The sequence below is a fragment of the Camelus dromedarius genome, chromosome 21 (assembly GCF_036321535.1).
Source record: "Camelus dromedarius isolate mCamDro1 chromosome 21, mCamDro1.pat, whole genome shotgun sequence".
Classification (NCBI taxonomy): domain Eukaryota; kingdom Metazoa; phylum Chordata; class Mammalia; order Artiodactyla; family Camelidae; genus Camelus; species Camelus dromedarius.
The window spans coordinates 12,856,100-12,870,473 of NC_087456.1; the positions used below are offsets into that span (position 1 = coordinate 12,856,100).

Consider the following 14,374-nt stretch of genomic DNA (forward strand, 5'->3'; position numbering starts at 1 on the left):
GAAACTACACCCTCCCTGTGGGGTTGCTGGGCCCAAACTGAGGTAACGATAAGAGCCTGGGCGGCTCAATCTAAATGGGCCAGTACATGGAGAGAGCTGAGCTGTGACGTCAAACGGGATGGGAACTGAGGGGAGCCTGAGGTTTGGATGCTGCTGGCAGCTCTCTGGTCCCCAGGGATGCTGGCATGGGTGTGCCGGGGCCAGTGAGAGGAGCAGGCAAAGTGCAGATATGATTTATTCTGACACCTTTCTGTCCCTTCCCATCCAGATACTCAGCTGATCTGTCTTCTGCATCTCCACTGCCTTGATTCTGCTTGTCATTTCTCCCCTGGACCATTGCAGAGGCCTTTAATTCCTGGTGTGTCCCACATTCTCCAGTCAGAATTAATAACTGAGAATGTCACTCAGATGGCATTAAAAAACCTCTTATAACTTGTCATACCCTCTAGAGCACTGAGGGAGGAAATAAAGTACCTTGTGATGGTTTTGTTTGCATTTATTTAATTACTAAAGAAGATGGCAAGTCTTCCCTGGTTGTCCCATATTAATTTGGCTTGGTATGCACCCTGTAGTAGGTACTCAAAGATACCGAGTGAGTCCTTTATAAGCGGACAAGTCTGGAAAGGGTAGGTGTGGCCTGCTCAGAGGCAGAGGGATGGACCCACTGACCGTAGGGGTCACTTTCCCTTTCTGGGCGTCCAAGTTCTGTGAATCTTCAAGGCCTCCTTTGTCTTCCTTGACTCAGATTGTCTAAGATACTTAACCAATGGACAGCCTTCCATCGAGCGGTTCCCCATCAGCTTTAAAACCTACTTCTCAGGAAACTGCTTTCACCACGTCGTGCTGGGGATTTACTGCAATGGCCGCTATGGCTCTCTGGGCATGAGCCGAAGGGCTGAGCTGATGGACAAGCCGCTGACTTTTCGGACTCTGAGTGACCTCATCTTTGACTTTGAAGACTCCTACAAGAAGTACCTGCACACAGTCAAGAAGGTCAAGATTGGGCTGTATGTCCCCCATGAGCCTCATAGCTTCCAGCCCATCGAGTGGAAACAACTGGTCCTCAATGTCTCAAAAATGTTGAGGGCTGACATAAGGAAGGAGCTGGAGAAATATGCCAGGGACATGAGAATGAAGGTGGGTGCTGAGAGGGCAGATGAGTGTTGCAAGGCAGTTCTTTCCCCCTCTCCCCTTCTCTCTCCTCCACCCACCCCATTCTCCTCCCCCATCCCGTGCCCCATGCCCCATGTTTCTGGAATGGTCAATAGCATTTTGAGGTTATCTTGCTTACCAGCCACCCTATTAAAACAAAAAAATAAGCCGTTTGCTGTTTGACATGGACAGTTTAAGTTTTTCTTTGCATATGCTACTTTAAAAGTCAGAGCTAAAGCCAATTTAGATGTTATAGCTAAAGCAGTGTCTTGGCCTGCAGTTCATTCTATGAGTCAGTCTAAAATGTGAGTCATTTTATACTAAAGCTCTGGCTTTGTTTTTTTCTGTGTTGGCTTTATAATAAGAGTGGCCAATCCTCTCAGGTTCCCTGAACCCAAGGGGTTCCAGAGGACATGAGATTTTTCAGTACTTAAAGCCAGGACAGTCCCGGGCAAACCAGGATGAGTGGGTCACCCTGCTTTGTAGCCTGTTTCAGAGTCATGTTTTATCTCTGCTCTGCTTGATAAGCTGCAAAGCCTTTTGGCATAAAACTCTGACCTGGTGTCACAGTGGCACACAAAGGAGCATGCACTCTGCTGGCTTTCTAGGAACTGCACTCATAAGCCCTTCTTCGCTGTGCTATGTCACTTCCGAGGTGACAGGAGGTCTGCTTGTCCCGGCCCCTCCAGGGCTCGCGGAGTCACTGAGAAAGCCGGTGTGTATGCCAAGGGTCACGGGGGGAAAGGGATTATGCTGAATTCAGGCTTGGTTGTGTTTAGCACTCGGGGATTTGTCATTTTCGCTCTGCAGGACCTGGAATGAAGACTCTTGAGAAACTGAACCCACTCCGTGCATGTGTTGGGGGTGGGAGGGTGAGAGGAAGCACAGACTGGTTTCTGGGGCAACGAGGATGGGACTCTGCCTTCATGAGAGGGGAACTTACTGAGCGAGCAGACAGCCCCTGGAGGCTGGGGCGTCGGGCTCTGCTCTGCCCTCTGCTGGTGGCGGGGGGCACAGTGTGATCAAGTTATCCTCTGGGAAGTGGCACCTCTGCTTCCCGCCGGTGCGGAATGAGAGAGGCACATGTGTCTGAGACCTCCTCCTGGAAGCCCTCCAGCTCAGGGCCTTCTAAACCACGGGCCAGGGATGGACCGGGGCTGGGATGCTGGGCTCCAGGAAGGAATGAGGGTGAGTCCGTTAGGAACCAGTGTGGTAACTCCTCACGTCTCCTCCAGATCCTGAAACCTGCAAGTGCCCACTCTCCAACCCAAGTGAGAAGCCGGGGAAAATCTCTGTCCCCCCGAAGGAGACAGGCAAGCCCCCCAAGACGGCTCGGCAGGCGAGACAAGTCGTGAGTAGTATTTCCCCTCCCCCAACTCAAGGCCCAGCATGCGTCTGTGGGGCTGTCCTGGCTCACGGGGACAAAGCTGTGTCCTGGGCTTGGCATTTGACCCAAATGGAGGTCTCCAAGAGGTCTGCCCCTCATTCGGGGGACATCTCTTAGGGACAAGGCTCCACCGTGCACATCACCCCAGTGCTCTTACTTTCCAGACTGGCAGATGTAGACCCTGGTGGATAAGCCCCAGGCAATGTGAGCTGGAGAATAGCCCGAATCCTGGCAGCAGGGAAGGAGCACTGGCCTTAGAGCTCGGGAAGCTGGGTCTGGAGCCAGCTCAGCAATTTAGGAGCCCTGGGGCTTTGGGTGTGTCATGCAGCCTTTCCTGGCTTCAGTTCTCTCTTCCCCCAAATGGGATGGTTAGAAGCACTTGCCTAAAACCCTGCACCTGTGCCCAGCAGAAAGCGTGATCTCCCTCCACCATCCACCCTCTTCCTTGGCTGACTGGACCTTCCCTTGTTTTAGCCCTGGGGCTAGTGATTCCACACCTCCTTCTTAGGTCAAAATGATCCACTTAAGAAGTGATGGGTTGGAGATGGTGACGGTGCCCCCAAGCAACCGGTGATGACCCATGGGCGAGGAGATGGGCCACAGTTACACTGGGAAAGAACGCCGCTGTGATTAATAGCAGCATGCAGTGTCTGTCACATGGGTCTCGCCGTGCAGGGGACCGTGTGGCACAGAGCACAGGGCGCTAGCTTGGGCCCCCGCTCTGCCGCCCGCTAGCCTTGCGGCCTGGACAAACCCTTCGGGAGCCTCAGCTTCCATATCCATCAAAAAGGACAAAAGTGCTTTTCTTGCTGATCTCGCAGGGCGCCGGGAGGCTCCAATTAGGAGATGTAATGAGAGGCAGCTGTTAATGGTGAATTGCTGTTTACAAGCGTATTGTTATTGTCACATCAGTCCTGTCAAGGGAGAACGGAGAGTTTACAGTTTTCATTTTCCAATGAAGAAACCAGGGCTCGAAAAAGATTTGTTAGCTTGTGCTGTGCTGTGTAGCTGGTCAGCGATGGAACCCGGGCTGGAACCCAGATCCCTGACTCTGGGAAGGTGGCGGGGGAGGGGAGCGTTCTATTTTTGGAAGAACAGGGCAGGATGAGGTGTTGTCAGTTCTGAGGAAGGTTTCCTCTTCCCTTCTGTTCCGTCTCCCACTGCCAATCCCAGGGTTCCGCGTCTCCAGCCAGGAAGGCCTTCGACGAAATGACTAGAGTCCAGGGCTTGAAAGGGGAGGAATGACGAAGTGGGAGGGTCGGCGCCCCTGTCGCTGAAGGTCAGGAAGGCTTCTGCAAAGGTTTGTCCTTTTAGGGAGCAGGATGACTTCTAGCCTTTTATACATGGCCTCTGACCCAGTACAGACCAACACCCTTGACCCTGACCCCCTAACCCTGTCTCTCCTCTCTGGTTCAAACGTCCATTCCTTGCTGTCACTGAACAAAGTAGCAATTGTCTCAGAGACTGTGAACATGTAAAGCCTTTCCAGACAGTGGTTTGGCATACAGTGAGGGACCAGGAAACAGGAGTCCAGTTGCTTCTGTGCAGGGGAGGGGGCCCTTCAGTCTGACTGATGCTCCTTTCTGCCCATGGCGGCCTGAGTCCTCCCTTGAGGGCTCCCCCTCTTCAGCAGACATTGAGCAGACCATAGAGTCTTGCTCTTTCCTTGAGAGTCTGGCGTCCAGGGCACAGGAGACCCTCGGCATTCCACCCAACAGGTTCATCCACAGTATGGCAGCTGTGGGTTTTTAATTCACTTCCTGTTGGATCCATCTTACTTGGATCCACAGGAACTCTACAGTCCAAGGCATATAAAATTTTTTAAACCAGAAAAAGTGGCCGTGATTGCCCAGGGATGGTAAAGCCAATAAGATCTCAAAAACTGGTCATGGAGACAAAAGTCGGGGTGACAAGCTACTGGTGACAGTGGTGTTGGTGGTGGTTTGAGAAGAGTGGAGGAGGAAAGTGAGTTTGTTTAAACTGTGGGATTTGAGGTGCTTCTTCAGCATCCAGGGGGCTGTCTTAGAGGCTACTGGAAAGGTAGACCTGGAATTTGAGGATGTTGGGTAATCATGCACTTAGAGCCATTCACTCAGAAGGGACTGTTAAAGCAACAGCTGGATAGGTTTGCGAGGAAAGAGAAGAGAGAAGAAGTGACGTTAAGGTCCTGAGTGGGCCGGAGGAAGGACCCAGAGCAGGAGATGGCGAGGGAATATTCAGAGCAGACCTGGAGTCTGAGAGTGCGTGCCTGTGTCCACAGAGGACGAAGGAAGAGGGCAGGTGTGAAGGAGGTGGGCAACGAGGGAGAATGGAAGGTGGATGAGGAGGTAGAAGCTGGCGGATGGCATAGCAGTTGGCTTTAATCCTGCTGGTGAAGGAGGCCGAGTCCTCTAGTGGGCGTGCAAAGTGGGTGCTCAGTACAGGGTGAGGAAAGCACTGCACACAGCATGAGGGCCCCGCCGAGGATGGACAGAAGGATCCTGTAACCCTGTTCCCAAGCTCGAGCAAACAAAACCACCTGGAGGGCTTGTTAGAACAGATTACCGCCCCCTCCCCGCCAGTGTTTCTGATTCAGCAGATCTGGGCGGGGCCTGAGAACATGCATTTGTGATCAGTTCCCAGGTGATGCTACTGCCCCTGGTTCAGGGACCACACTGGGAGACCCACCATTTGATCCCTCAGGGGGACTGATGTGCGGGTTGACCTTAGAAAGTCACAGGACGTCAGGATGGAGGTACTAGGCCTGCTGAGAGGGGCAGATGAGGCCATGGAGTGGGGGTCAGGGGCTCAGCCCTGCCTCATCCTGCCTGGGCCTCTGGATAATGAGGTTGCTGGAGTGAAGTCAGGATGCAACCCTGGCCTGGCCCTATGGCTGGGCCCCACTGAAGTCATTCTGGAAAGAACCTAGTTGATCCTTCTCCTGGGGACCAGATAGAGAAATCCTGTTCTCAGTCACCCCCCAGGCCATCCCTGTGTGCTAATCTCCAGCAACTTTGTCACACAGCCAGGGCAAGCGACCCTGCCGGCGCCTGCAGAAGACAGCTGTTAGACTGCCATGGACGTGAGTGCAAAGCCCCTTCTAGCGTAGCGGCCGCTCTCGCCTTCTCCCCTCCTGCCCTCCTGAGGGGTGGGAGTGGGCCTGGGAATGGGGAGAAAGCCTAGGGAGAGGGCAGTGGTCACCGGAGCCAGCAGCAAGGAAGACCCGCAGAGATGGGATTCAGTTCCATCACCTTCCTTCATGCCCTGAAGCAAGTCCCAGGCCCCTGGAGTGCAGCAGTGATGGCTCATGGTTCAGCGAAAGTGTAAACTTTTACAAAATGGTGAGTGGCTGCAACCAGCCCCTGAACCCCTTAGACTCAGGGCCCTTCCCTGTAGTGCTTTCTTCTGGGCAGAGCACTGGTTCTCAGGAGTCTTCCCTCATAAACTCCTCCCAAGGGTCAGAATTTGGGGATTTTTTTTCCCACAGCTAGGGCCATGTGGCCTTGGAAGTTTGACCATCAAGGGAGCCCAGGTGGCTGATGGGTTCCCGTGGACAATTTGATGTGAGCCCGTCAGTCTGAGCACGGTTGTTCTTGGCAGTGGAGGCCCTTGCCGCTTCCTGTCTCTTCTCCTAGTGTCTGGAGGTCAGGAGGGGAACCTAGAGGGCAAATGTCTTGACTGAAGTTTCCCAATGGATGGAGGTGTAACAGGAAGGAAGAAGTCTCGCCCCAGCTCCTCCTAAACCCTGCCTTCCGGGTTTCAGGGATGGGTGAGGGGTGACCGGGCCACCATGTCGGAGGAGAGGGAAGAGAGATGCAGGAGATGAGAATAAAATGAAGGCTATGAGAGGTGGGGACCACAGGAAGGATTGAGCACCAAGCCCCTCCCTCCCTCTCCAGATCCCAGCTTCTGCCATTGCAACAGACTGGGACCCAGGACAGCCTGGCTCCTAGAGGCGTGTCTGGAGAGAAGCAGCTTCTCAACTTCTACCCTTGGCCTTCACCAAGCAGGCTTTTCTCCAGATAACCTTGCTTCTGGCAAGAAAGTGACAAATCTGGTTATGACCCAATAACTCCATCAAACTCTGGGTTTCCTACAGTAGCATGGTCAAGACTAGGAAGGGTTTGGTGACTGTCACTGTGTTATTATCTCAGCATTGCCTCAGGCCATCAAGTCATTTCTAAATGTGCTGGGTGCCACAGTGGAGCTGGGAAGTGGCCCACAGTGTGGAAAATGACCATAACAGGCAAGAGGCCCATCAGAGGTGGGGTCCCAGCCCCTCTCTGTGCATGGATAATTTTAGTGGCTTTATATCCCCGGCCGCCACCTCCCTACAGCTGGAGCCACTTCCAGCCCTGCATTCCTCTCCATTTTTGCACTTGTCTGAATAATCCTTCTAGAAAGGAGGATCAGTGTCATTGGGTTGACAAGAGAGTCAGCTGAGTGGGAGGGCAAGTAGCAGTGACTGCATTAGTGTTGGCTGAGACAAAGTTTCAAGAGAGAAACAGGGACCCCCTACCTCCTCCACTCATGAGTCCTTTCTCGTACTCAGCTCAACTCAGTACGAATGTTTAAAGCACCTTCCACACAGAACAGTCAGGTTGTTTCCTGTGGTTCTTTTTATTTTGGGGGGTGAGGGTTGGGGAGGAGGTAATTAGGTTTCTATTTATTTATTTTTACTGGAGGTACTGGGGATTGAACCCAGGACCTTGTGCATGCTAAGCACGTGCTCTACCACTGAGCTATACCTGCCCACCTCCTGTGGTTCTTAAAGAATCAAGGAGATGGTGGTTGAGATCTGTGTTTAAAGCCTGTGAACTTAAACCAACTCCTTTACAACTCTGGGCTCTGTCCCCTTGTAGCTCTTCACTGAGGGATGTTCACAGAGCTTCTCAGTAGGGGCCAGGGTGCCCCCTGGTGGAGATGGGTATAAATACAGTGGGAGGAGAGGTTTTTGCTCATCACAGTGATAATAATGCTCCCCATTAGGACCAGGGGGCCAAGATGGTGAATGTCCCCCAAAGCTCAGGACCATCCTCCCCCATAAAGAACTCTTCCACCTAAAATGCCAACAGTATCCCCACTGAGAACCACGAATGCTCCCTGGGGTCATGTCCATCTCTGAAAGCGGCTCCTGCCAGTTGAAGTGACTACAAGGAACATTCTTCTAAACTGGGGCAAGAGTCCCTCAGGACCTTCAAGAACATGTGTGTCTTCTCTCCCCATCTGGCTCCTTTTCCCCCTCCACCTCTTCTTCACTCTTCTTTGCTGTTCTCCATTCTTTTCCTCCCTTTTTCCTTCTCTTCAGTTTCCCTTCGTCATCGAGCTCGATGGCAGGTCATGGCTCCAGCAGGCTTTGCTCCCCCTGCTGGAGACCCTCAGGGTCTCAGAGATTACTCAGCACAGTGAGGGGTCTCCTTTCACAGCCGGCCCACAGCCGGACAAGGGAATTCCAGCTCCATTCTGTCACGAGGCTCGTGAAGATGCCTCCAGGCAGCTGGTTGAGTGAGGCCCTCATGTCATTTCTAAATCAAGAAATGATGAAGTCATAGAGAAGCAGTTGGGTTCTGTGGTCTAATCACATTGAAGGGCTTTTGAATGGGGCCCAAGATCTCGTTAGATCCCAAATGAGAAAATATCCCCAAGAGTGGAAAGGAGAAAATTTCCCTCACATGGAAGGTAGTGGGGGAACAAAAAGGGAGACGGAAGTGGAAAGGTTACGGAAGGAGAAGTAAAACTTCCAAGATGATGTGAGGTTTCTTTCCAGGAGCTCAGGGAAGCTAGTGTGCAACTCAGGCCAGGGGATCTCACATGGCCCAGGGTCCCCGGGGATGCTTGCAGAAACTGAGGAGTGGTGGGCTTTAGCAGGAAAGGCCGCCTCAGGCTGAGTGAGCCAAGAGCCTCCGGAGCTGACTATGGTGGACAGTCACGCGGGATTGGAGGGGTTCCTGGAGGGGTTCTCTGCCATGGAAAGGAGAGGTGAGATCAGAGCCCAGAAGCTGGGCCCTGGAATCTCAGTGGCCTCTGGCTCTTAGTCTCTGACCAGAGCCTCCTGCCTGGGGAGGGCTTGAAAGAAAGGGCCAAGGGCTGGAGAATCTCTCTTGGCTGAGGCCTGGCTATTCCCAGAGCAGCTTCAGCTGTCTGCCCTGTCAGCTGCCAGCAGAGGTGCCTGCAGTCCTGGGAAGTAAGGAATGTGAGCAAGGAGCAGGACTGGCTTTGAGCAAGGGTGACAGGTGGGGAGGACCCACCCCCCATCCCAGCTTTCCTCCCTGAGGCCTACCCACAGAGGCCACAAGTCCTCAGTCTGGGCCTGGCCTGATCTGATGCCTGCCTAGGCAAGAGGGGAGGGTCTGGGGTCTTGTGAATGCTGGGCCCACACCACCCCCAGTCTAATCTGTTCCACACTCTTAAAACTGAGGAATGAGAGGTTAACATTGCACCTTTATGGTATATGCCTTTCTAGACTCCAGAGACCGCAGAGAGTACAGCTAAACTGGTCCTCGTGAGTGTGTGGTGTGTGAGGGTGAGTGCATGTGAACACAGGGGCTTGTGCACCCCGACCTGGAGGGGTCGTGACCTCAGGGGAGACAGGAGCAAGAAGCATGAGTTGCCTGACTGGTGGCCTGTGCGTCCCCACCAGGCAGCCCTGAGCTGGACGTAGGTGGGCTGTGTTCCTGAAGTATCTCACACTCGCTGGGGAGAAACAGGAGGCGAATTTCCATTGGAAGAAGGGGAATGGATTTTGGCTCCACTGGGCTGCCACTGTCTTGGTAACCCCAAGACTTACAAGGTACTTGGCCCAAGTGTGAGTGAGTAAGGAGCGAGCAGGGTTCAGGAGGTCTGCTCTCCGGCTGCTGCTCGGGCCCTCCGGCCGGGCCTGCCCAACGGCAGCTTCGGGGGTGGGGGTGCTGAGAAGTGAGGAGAGGAGGTGTCCTGACACAGCCCTGCGTCCAAGGGACAGAAAAGGGACTGGCTGGTTTGGGGGAAACCTACAGGCTTTTCTGCCGCTTCCTGCTTTTTCTCTGAACCCTAGCCTCACACACCAACCTGATGCTCGGCCCCAGGGGGTAATGTCATCCCCGCTTCAGTCCCCAACATGCTGCCATCATTTTCTGGCTCTGAGGCTTCTTGTGGCTTCACTGATGCCAGCGTCCAATCCCACTGAGCTCTTCCTCGGCCCCGAGGCTGCCTTGGGCTGAATGAAAGACTCCATGGGCCACCTGGCCCATGTGGGAGATGGTTCACTCTTGCCGAACCGTCAGGTGTAGGTAGCAGTGGCGAGTACTAGCAGAGAATATCTTCTCTCTGGAGCCATCCTCGTCCCCCCACCTACCTCCCTCTCTGAACGGCTCTGCTGCTGCTGCCGCCAGGGGTGCAGGCCTGAGGGTGGGGCTAAGCATGGACTTGGGACCAGGCCGTCAAGCAGTCACCTGAGTTCACCCTGGACACATTGACAGGGCAACAGATGAGGCTGGGATTATCAGTTTGTGCGCAGCGAGAGGGGCTCCCTCTTTCTTTCCACAAAGTGCGTCAGGGAAAACCTGAAGTCTCTACCCTGCCTCCCCTAAAATAGAAGGCGAGCCTTTCAGGAGAAAGGCTCTTTTCCTTGTTTGGACTGGGAGGAGTTTGGAGAAATGTATTGCTTAGTTTAAAATAATAGCCCTGGATCTGATGTGACATTCTGGGCAAGCGCAGACCCGGCTGAATCATCATCCTGGTCCTTGTGTTTCTTAAAAATAACTCCCCTTGCAATATTCTAATTATAGCTGGGGGACACTTGGAAGAGGCCTCTCCACACACAGCAGCTCACTCAGCTCTGGCCCCGAGGCGCGCTGGCAGGGACAGAACAGGATTCCTGGCTGGGCCCACGGGAAGGCGGCATGCTCTGATAACCCACTGCTGCCCGTCGCCAGGTCAGGAAGTTGCAGCCAGTGTTGCTGTGAAAGAACAGGGTTTCACCTTAAAGGTAGTACACTGGGGATCTCATTTTAACTCATTTTCCACCAGTATTAGCCTTTTTTTTTTTTTCCCTCCCCTTAGGTCTGGGTCCCTCCAGGAAGGTGGGCGGGGTGAGGATACAGAGAAGGAGACAACCTCATCCTTTTCCTTCGGAAGCTCCCAAGCTGTCCGTGGTTGCAGAACACAGTCAGCTGTGCAAGCAGGACGGTTCCCCAAGTGGCTTTTTCTGCTATTTCATTGTTAGTATAGAAATACAATGGATTTCTGTAGACTAATTTTGCATCCTGCAACTTTACCAAATTCATTGATGAGCTCTAGTAGTTTTCTGGTGGTGCCTTTAGGATTTTCTATGTATGGTGTCATGTCATCTGCAAACAGTGACAGTGACAGTTATCCTTCTTCCTTTCCAATTTGGATTCCTTTTATTTTTCTTCTCTGATCATGATGGCTAGGACTTCCAAACATGGTGAATAAAAGTGGTGAGAGTGGGTATCCTTTTCTCGTTCTTGATCTTAGAGGAAATGCTCTCATCTTTTCCTCATTAAGTATGATGTTAGCTGTAGGTTTGTCATACATGGCCTTTATTTTGTTGAGGGATGTTTCCTCTATGCCCACTTTCTGGAGAGTTTTTATCATAAATAGATGTTGAATTTGTATCAAAAGTTTTTTCTGCGCCTATTGAGATGATCATATGGTTTTTTATTCTTCAGTTTGTCATTGTGGTGCATCACACTGATTGATTTGTTGATATTGAAAATTTCTTACATCCCTTGGGTAAATCCTGCTTGACCCTGGTATATATATTTTTGGAGTTGGTTTGCTAATATTTTGTTGAGGATTTTTGCATCTACATTCATAAGTGATATTGGCCTGTAATTTTCTTTTCTTGTGATATCTTTGTCTGGTTTTGGTATCAGGGTGATTGTGGCCTCCTAGAATGAGTTCGATAGTGTTCCTTCCTCCGCAATTTTTTGGAATTATTTCAGGATAGGTGTTACCTCTTCTTTAAATGCTTGGTAGAATTCGTCCGTGTGAAGCCATCCGGTCTTGGACTTCTGTTTGTTGAGAGTTTTTAAATTACTGATTTGATTTCAGTACTGGTAACTGATCTATTCATATTTTCTATTTCTTCTGGATTCAGTCTTGGCAAGTTGTACCTTTCTAAGAAATTGTCCATTTCTTCTACGTTGTCCTTTTTGTTGGCGTACAGTTGCTCCTAGTAGGCCCCACTGGCCTTCAAAACTACATGTTCCGAGGTCTCCTCCTTCCAGTGCCAGAACCCCAAGCTGGGGAGCCTGACGTGGGGCTCAGAACTCTCACTCCTGTGAGAGGGCCTCTGTGACTTATGCTTCAGCTTGTGGGTTGCCCACCCCGGGGGTTTGGGGCCCAGTTATATCGCGAGCACACCCCTCCTGCCGTCCCGCTGTGGTTCACTCTTTATGTTTACAGTTGAGGAAGATCTTTCTTGCTAGGTTCCAGAATGTTTTTTCTGATGGTTGTTTAGCAGGCAGTTGTGAGAGGTGATCTCATGGTCCTAACTACTCTGCCATCTTGACTGGAAATCTCGGCCAGTGAATTTTCTGCTGCTGAATTTTCTACAAGTGGGGCACGCTGAGGAGGGAGGAAGTAGACTTACCTTTCTAACCATGTTCGCCTTAGGCTGATGCTAACTTGTGGGGAGTCTACTTGAGAAAGTCCCATATTAGCTATTTGTAAAGATGACACCACCTCAGGCAAGGAAACAAAACAGACTTCATTTCAGGCCTTATGACAAAATGAACAAGATACACGTGGACTCTGAACCTGGCTTGTCTACAAGAACCCTAGTTCTCTCCACATTAGTTGGCCGAGGACTAGGGCAGAAGTATAAGCTGAAGTTTGAATCGTCAAGCAGAAATGTGCTCCCTTTAGCCATCAAGTCAAGAATGGTCCTTGCAATGGCCCCTGGGAGCCACTCTGCCAGGCCTGTAGGCAGTGGCTGTGTTCACAGGGAACAGCTAATCTCTAGGGTATGTAAGGGCTGGCGGACACCATTGCCCCATGCAAGAAAGAATTGGGGCTTCTACCCACAGTCAACCAAGTTTATCAGCATCATCTGTGTATCTCGGGCACCATAAGAAGAGACACAGAGAATGAGAGGCATGATTCCTGACCAGTACAGCAGGGCATGCAGTCAAGTTGAGACGTAAGCTCCATGCAATAGAGACAAGGAAAGTTCCAAGTTATTTTAGTAGCAAAGACTAAATGGGACATCTCTGAAAAAAGAGAGGGGGGGGCAAGAGGGTGAGTGGGTAGAGGGGGATACAGAATGTGAATATGAGGGGAGGTAGAATTTGTTGCCAGAAAGCCTGTGTCCTTTACTAAGCAGCACCCTGGGTGGGAGCTGGCTGTTGGTTTCTGGTTCTAGCAACACTGAATGAGCTGGACCACATCCATGCCAGGGTAAAACCACTGGAGTTGTCACGAAATCTTTCAAAGGTATAACTCAAGAAACTTTTAAACAATCATATTTTCATTTTGGGCTCTCTCCTTTTTTTTTTTTTTTTTTTTCTTTTTAACACTTAAGACAAGGTTCATGTGTAACCTAAAAATGTCTTTGGTCTTCTTGTAAAATTGACTATATGTGAAACTTCTGAATTAGAACTCCCAAGACATATTGGTTTATAATCTTGGTTATCTCTTATCAAAGGTGAAAAGGGGCTCATCTTAAAAATGGAAAAATTGTGTGGTAAGTCATGAGAATATTATAGTGGGGAGTCACCTAGGAAGTGTCTAGTGAGGACAGATGATGCACTACTGAGTGGTTTTTTATCCCTCAGCTTGAAGTACTTTATTTTTTTTTTTTAATTTTTTTTGGGGGGGTGATTAGGTTTACTTATTTTTAGAGGAGGTACTGGGGATTGAACCCAGGACCTCATGCATGCTAGGCATGCGCTCTACCACTTGAGCTACACCTTCCGCTTTGAAGCACTTTCTTATATGACTTCCCATAAGTGCTTGCGTGAAGTTTTAGATTGAAAAACACTTTAAAAAAAATGTATTTAAGGAAGAGAGTTGATTTTCCCCTGAAAAGGTTTTCCACATTTGACATGGTTTTTTACATGAATTTTAAAAGATTCATCCTGATTTTATACCTTCAAGCCTGGAATAGTGACTGAGAATCTCTCCACAAGAAACTGAGTCACCTGAGGTACTAGGCTCCCCCCAGGGCACTGACACTAGGAAGCCAAGGTTTCTAGGAGAATCTGGCTCAGATATTAATCTTAGTGTAGTTGAACTTTTTAGACCCTTGCAAGGTTTACAGATACTGGGTTTCAGAAGTGACGGTGGTGACCAAATTCAGGCTTAACGTTGAACAAACTCATTCAGCAACCAGTAATTTAAAAACAAAACCAAAAAACTCTACATTGAAAGCCTGTTAAAATGTTCCTGAAAACCTGTAAAGGGGGATGTAAGAACAAGAGGTGGAGCCGGGCACTAAGGCGGGTGGGGGCCCCTGCCAGAACTAAATGCTCTTTCTCGGCCCCACCGCCTTTCTGTCTTTCACCCTTAGGCCTGCGCTGCCTGAGAAGAAGGTGGCTGATCTCAGCACTCTGAATGAAGTGGGCTATCAAATCCGAATCTAGGCCAGCCGCGCAGCCAGCAACCGGGCTTCCATGGTGCTTCTCTCTGCACTTTACCCAGCGTCTTCAGGAGGAACTGCAACTATTTATTAAGAACTTCTGAATTTTATTTTTAAAGATTCACTTGGAAGTAGAATCTGAGTGGGTGGTAACAATTAACTTTAAAACATACACGAAGGGACAACCATGAAAAGGCAAAGTAATGAACCCACTGGGGGTGGACTGTCTCCCTCACTCCAGATGAAAGGATGAGACCATAACTGTAGTTTTATAT

The 14,374-nt window shown here is 50.6% G+C and overlaps 1 protein-coding gene across 1 annotated transcript in view; it reads left to right on the forward strand.

Moving 5' to 3' along the window:
- Positions 1 to 14,175, forward strand: part of VASH2 (vasohibin 2) — a 33,506-nt gene extending 19,331 nt beyond the window's left edge. The window contains exons 6-8 of the mRNA XM_064477178.1: positions 756 to 1,137; positions 2,388 to 2,503; positions 14,031 to 14,175. Coding sequence (XP_064333248.1) covers positions 756 to 1,137; positions 2,388 to 2,503; positions 14,031 to 14,103 — 571 coding nt within the window. The 3' untranslated portion in view covers positions 14,104 to 14,175. The remainder of the gene's footprint in view (positions 1 to 755; positions 1,138 to 2,387; positions 2,504 to 14,030) is intronic.
- The last annotated feature ends 199 nt before the right edge of the window (positions 14,176 to 14,374 follow it).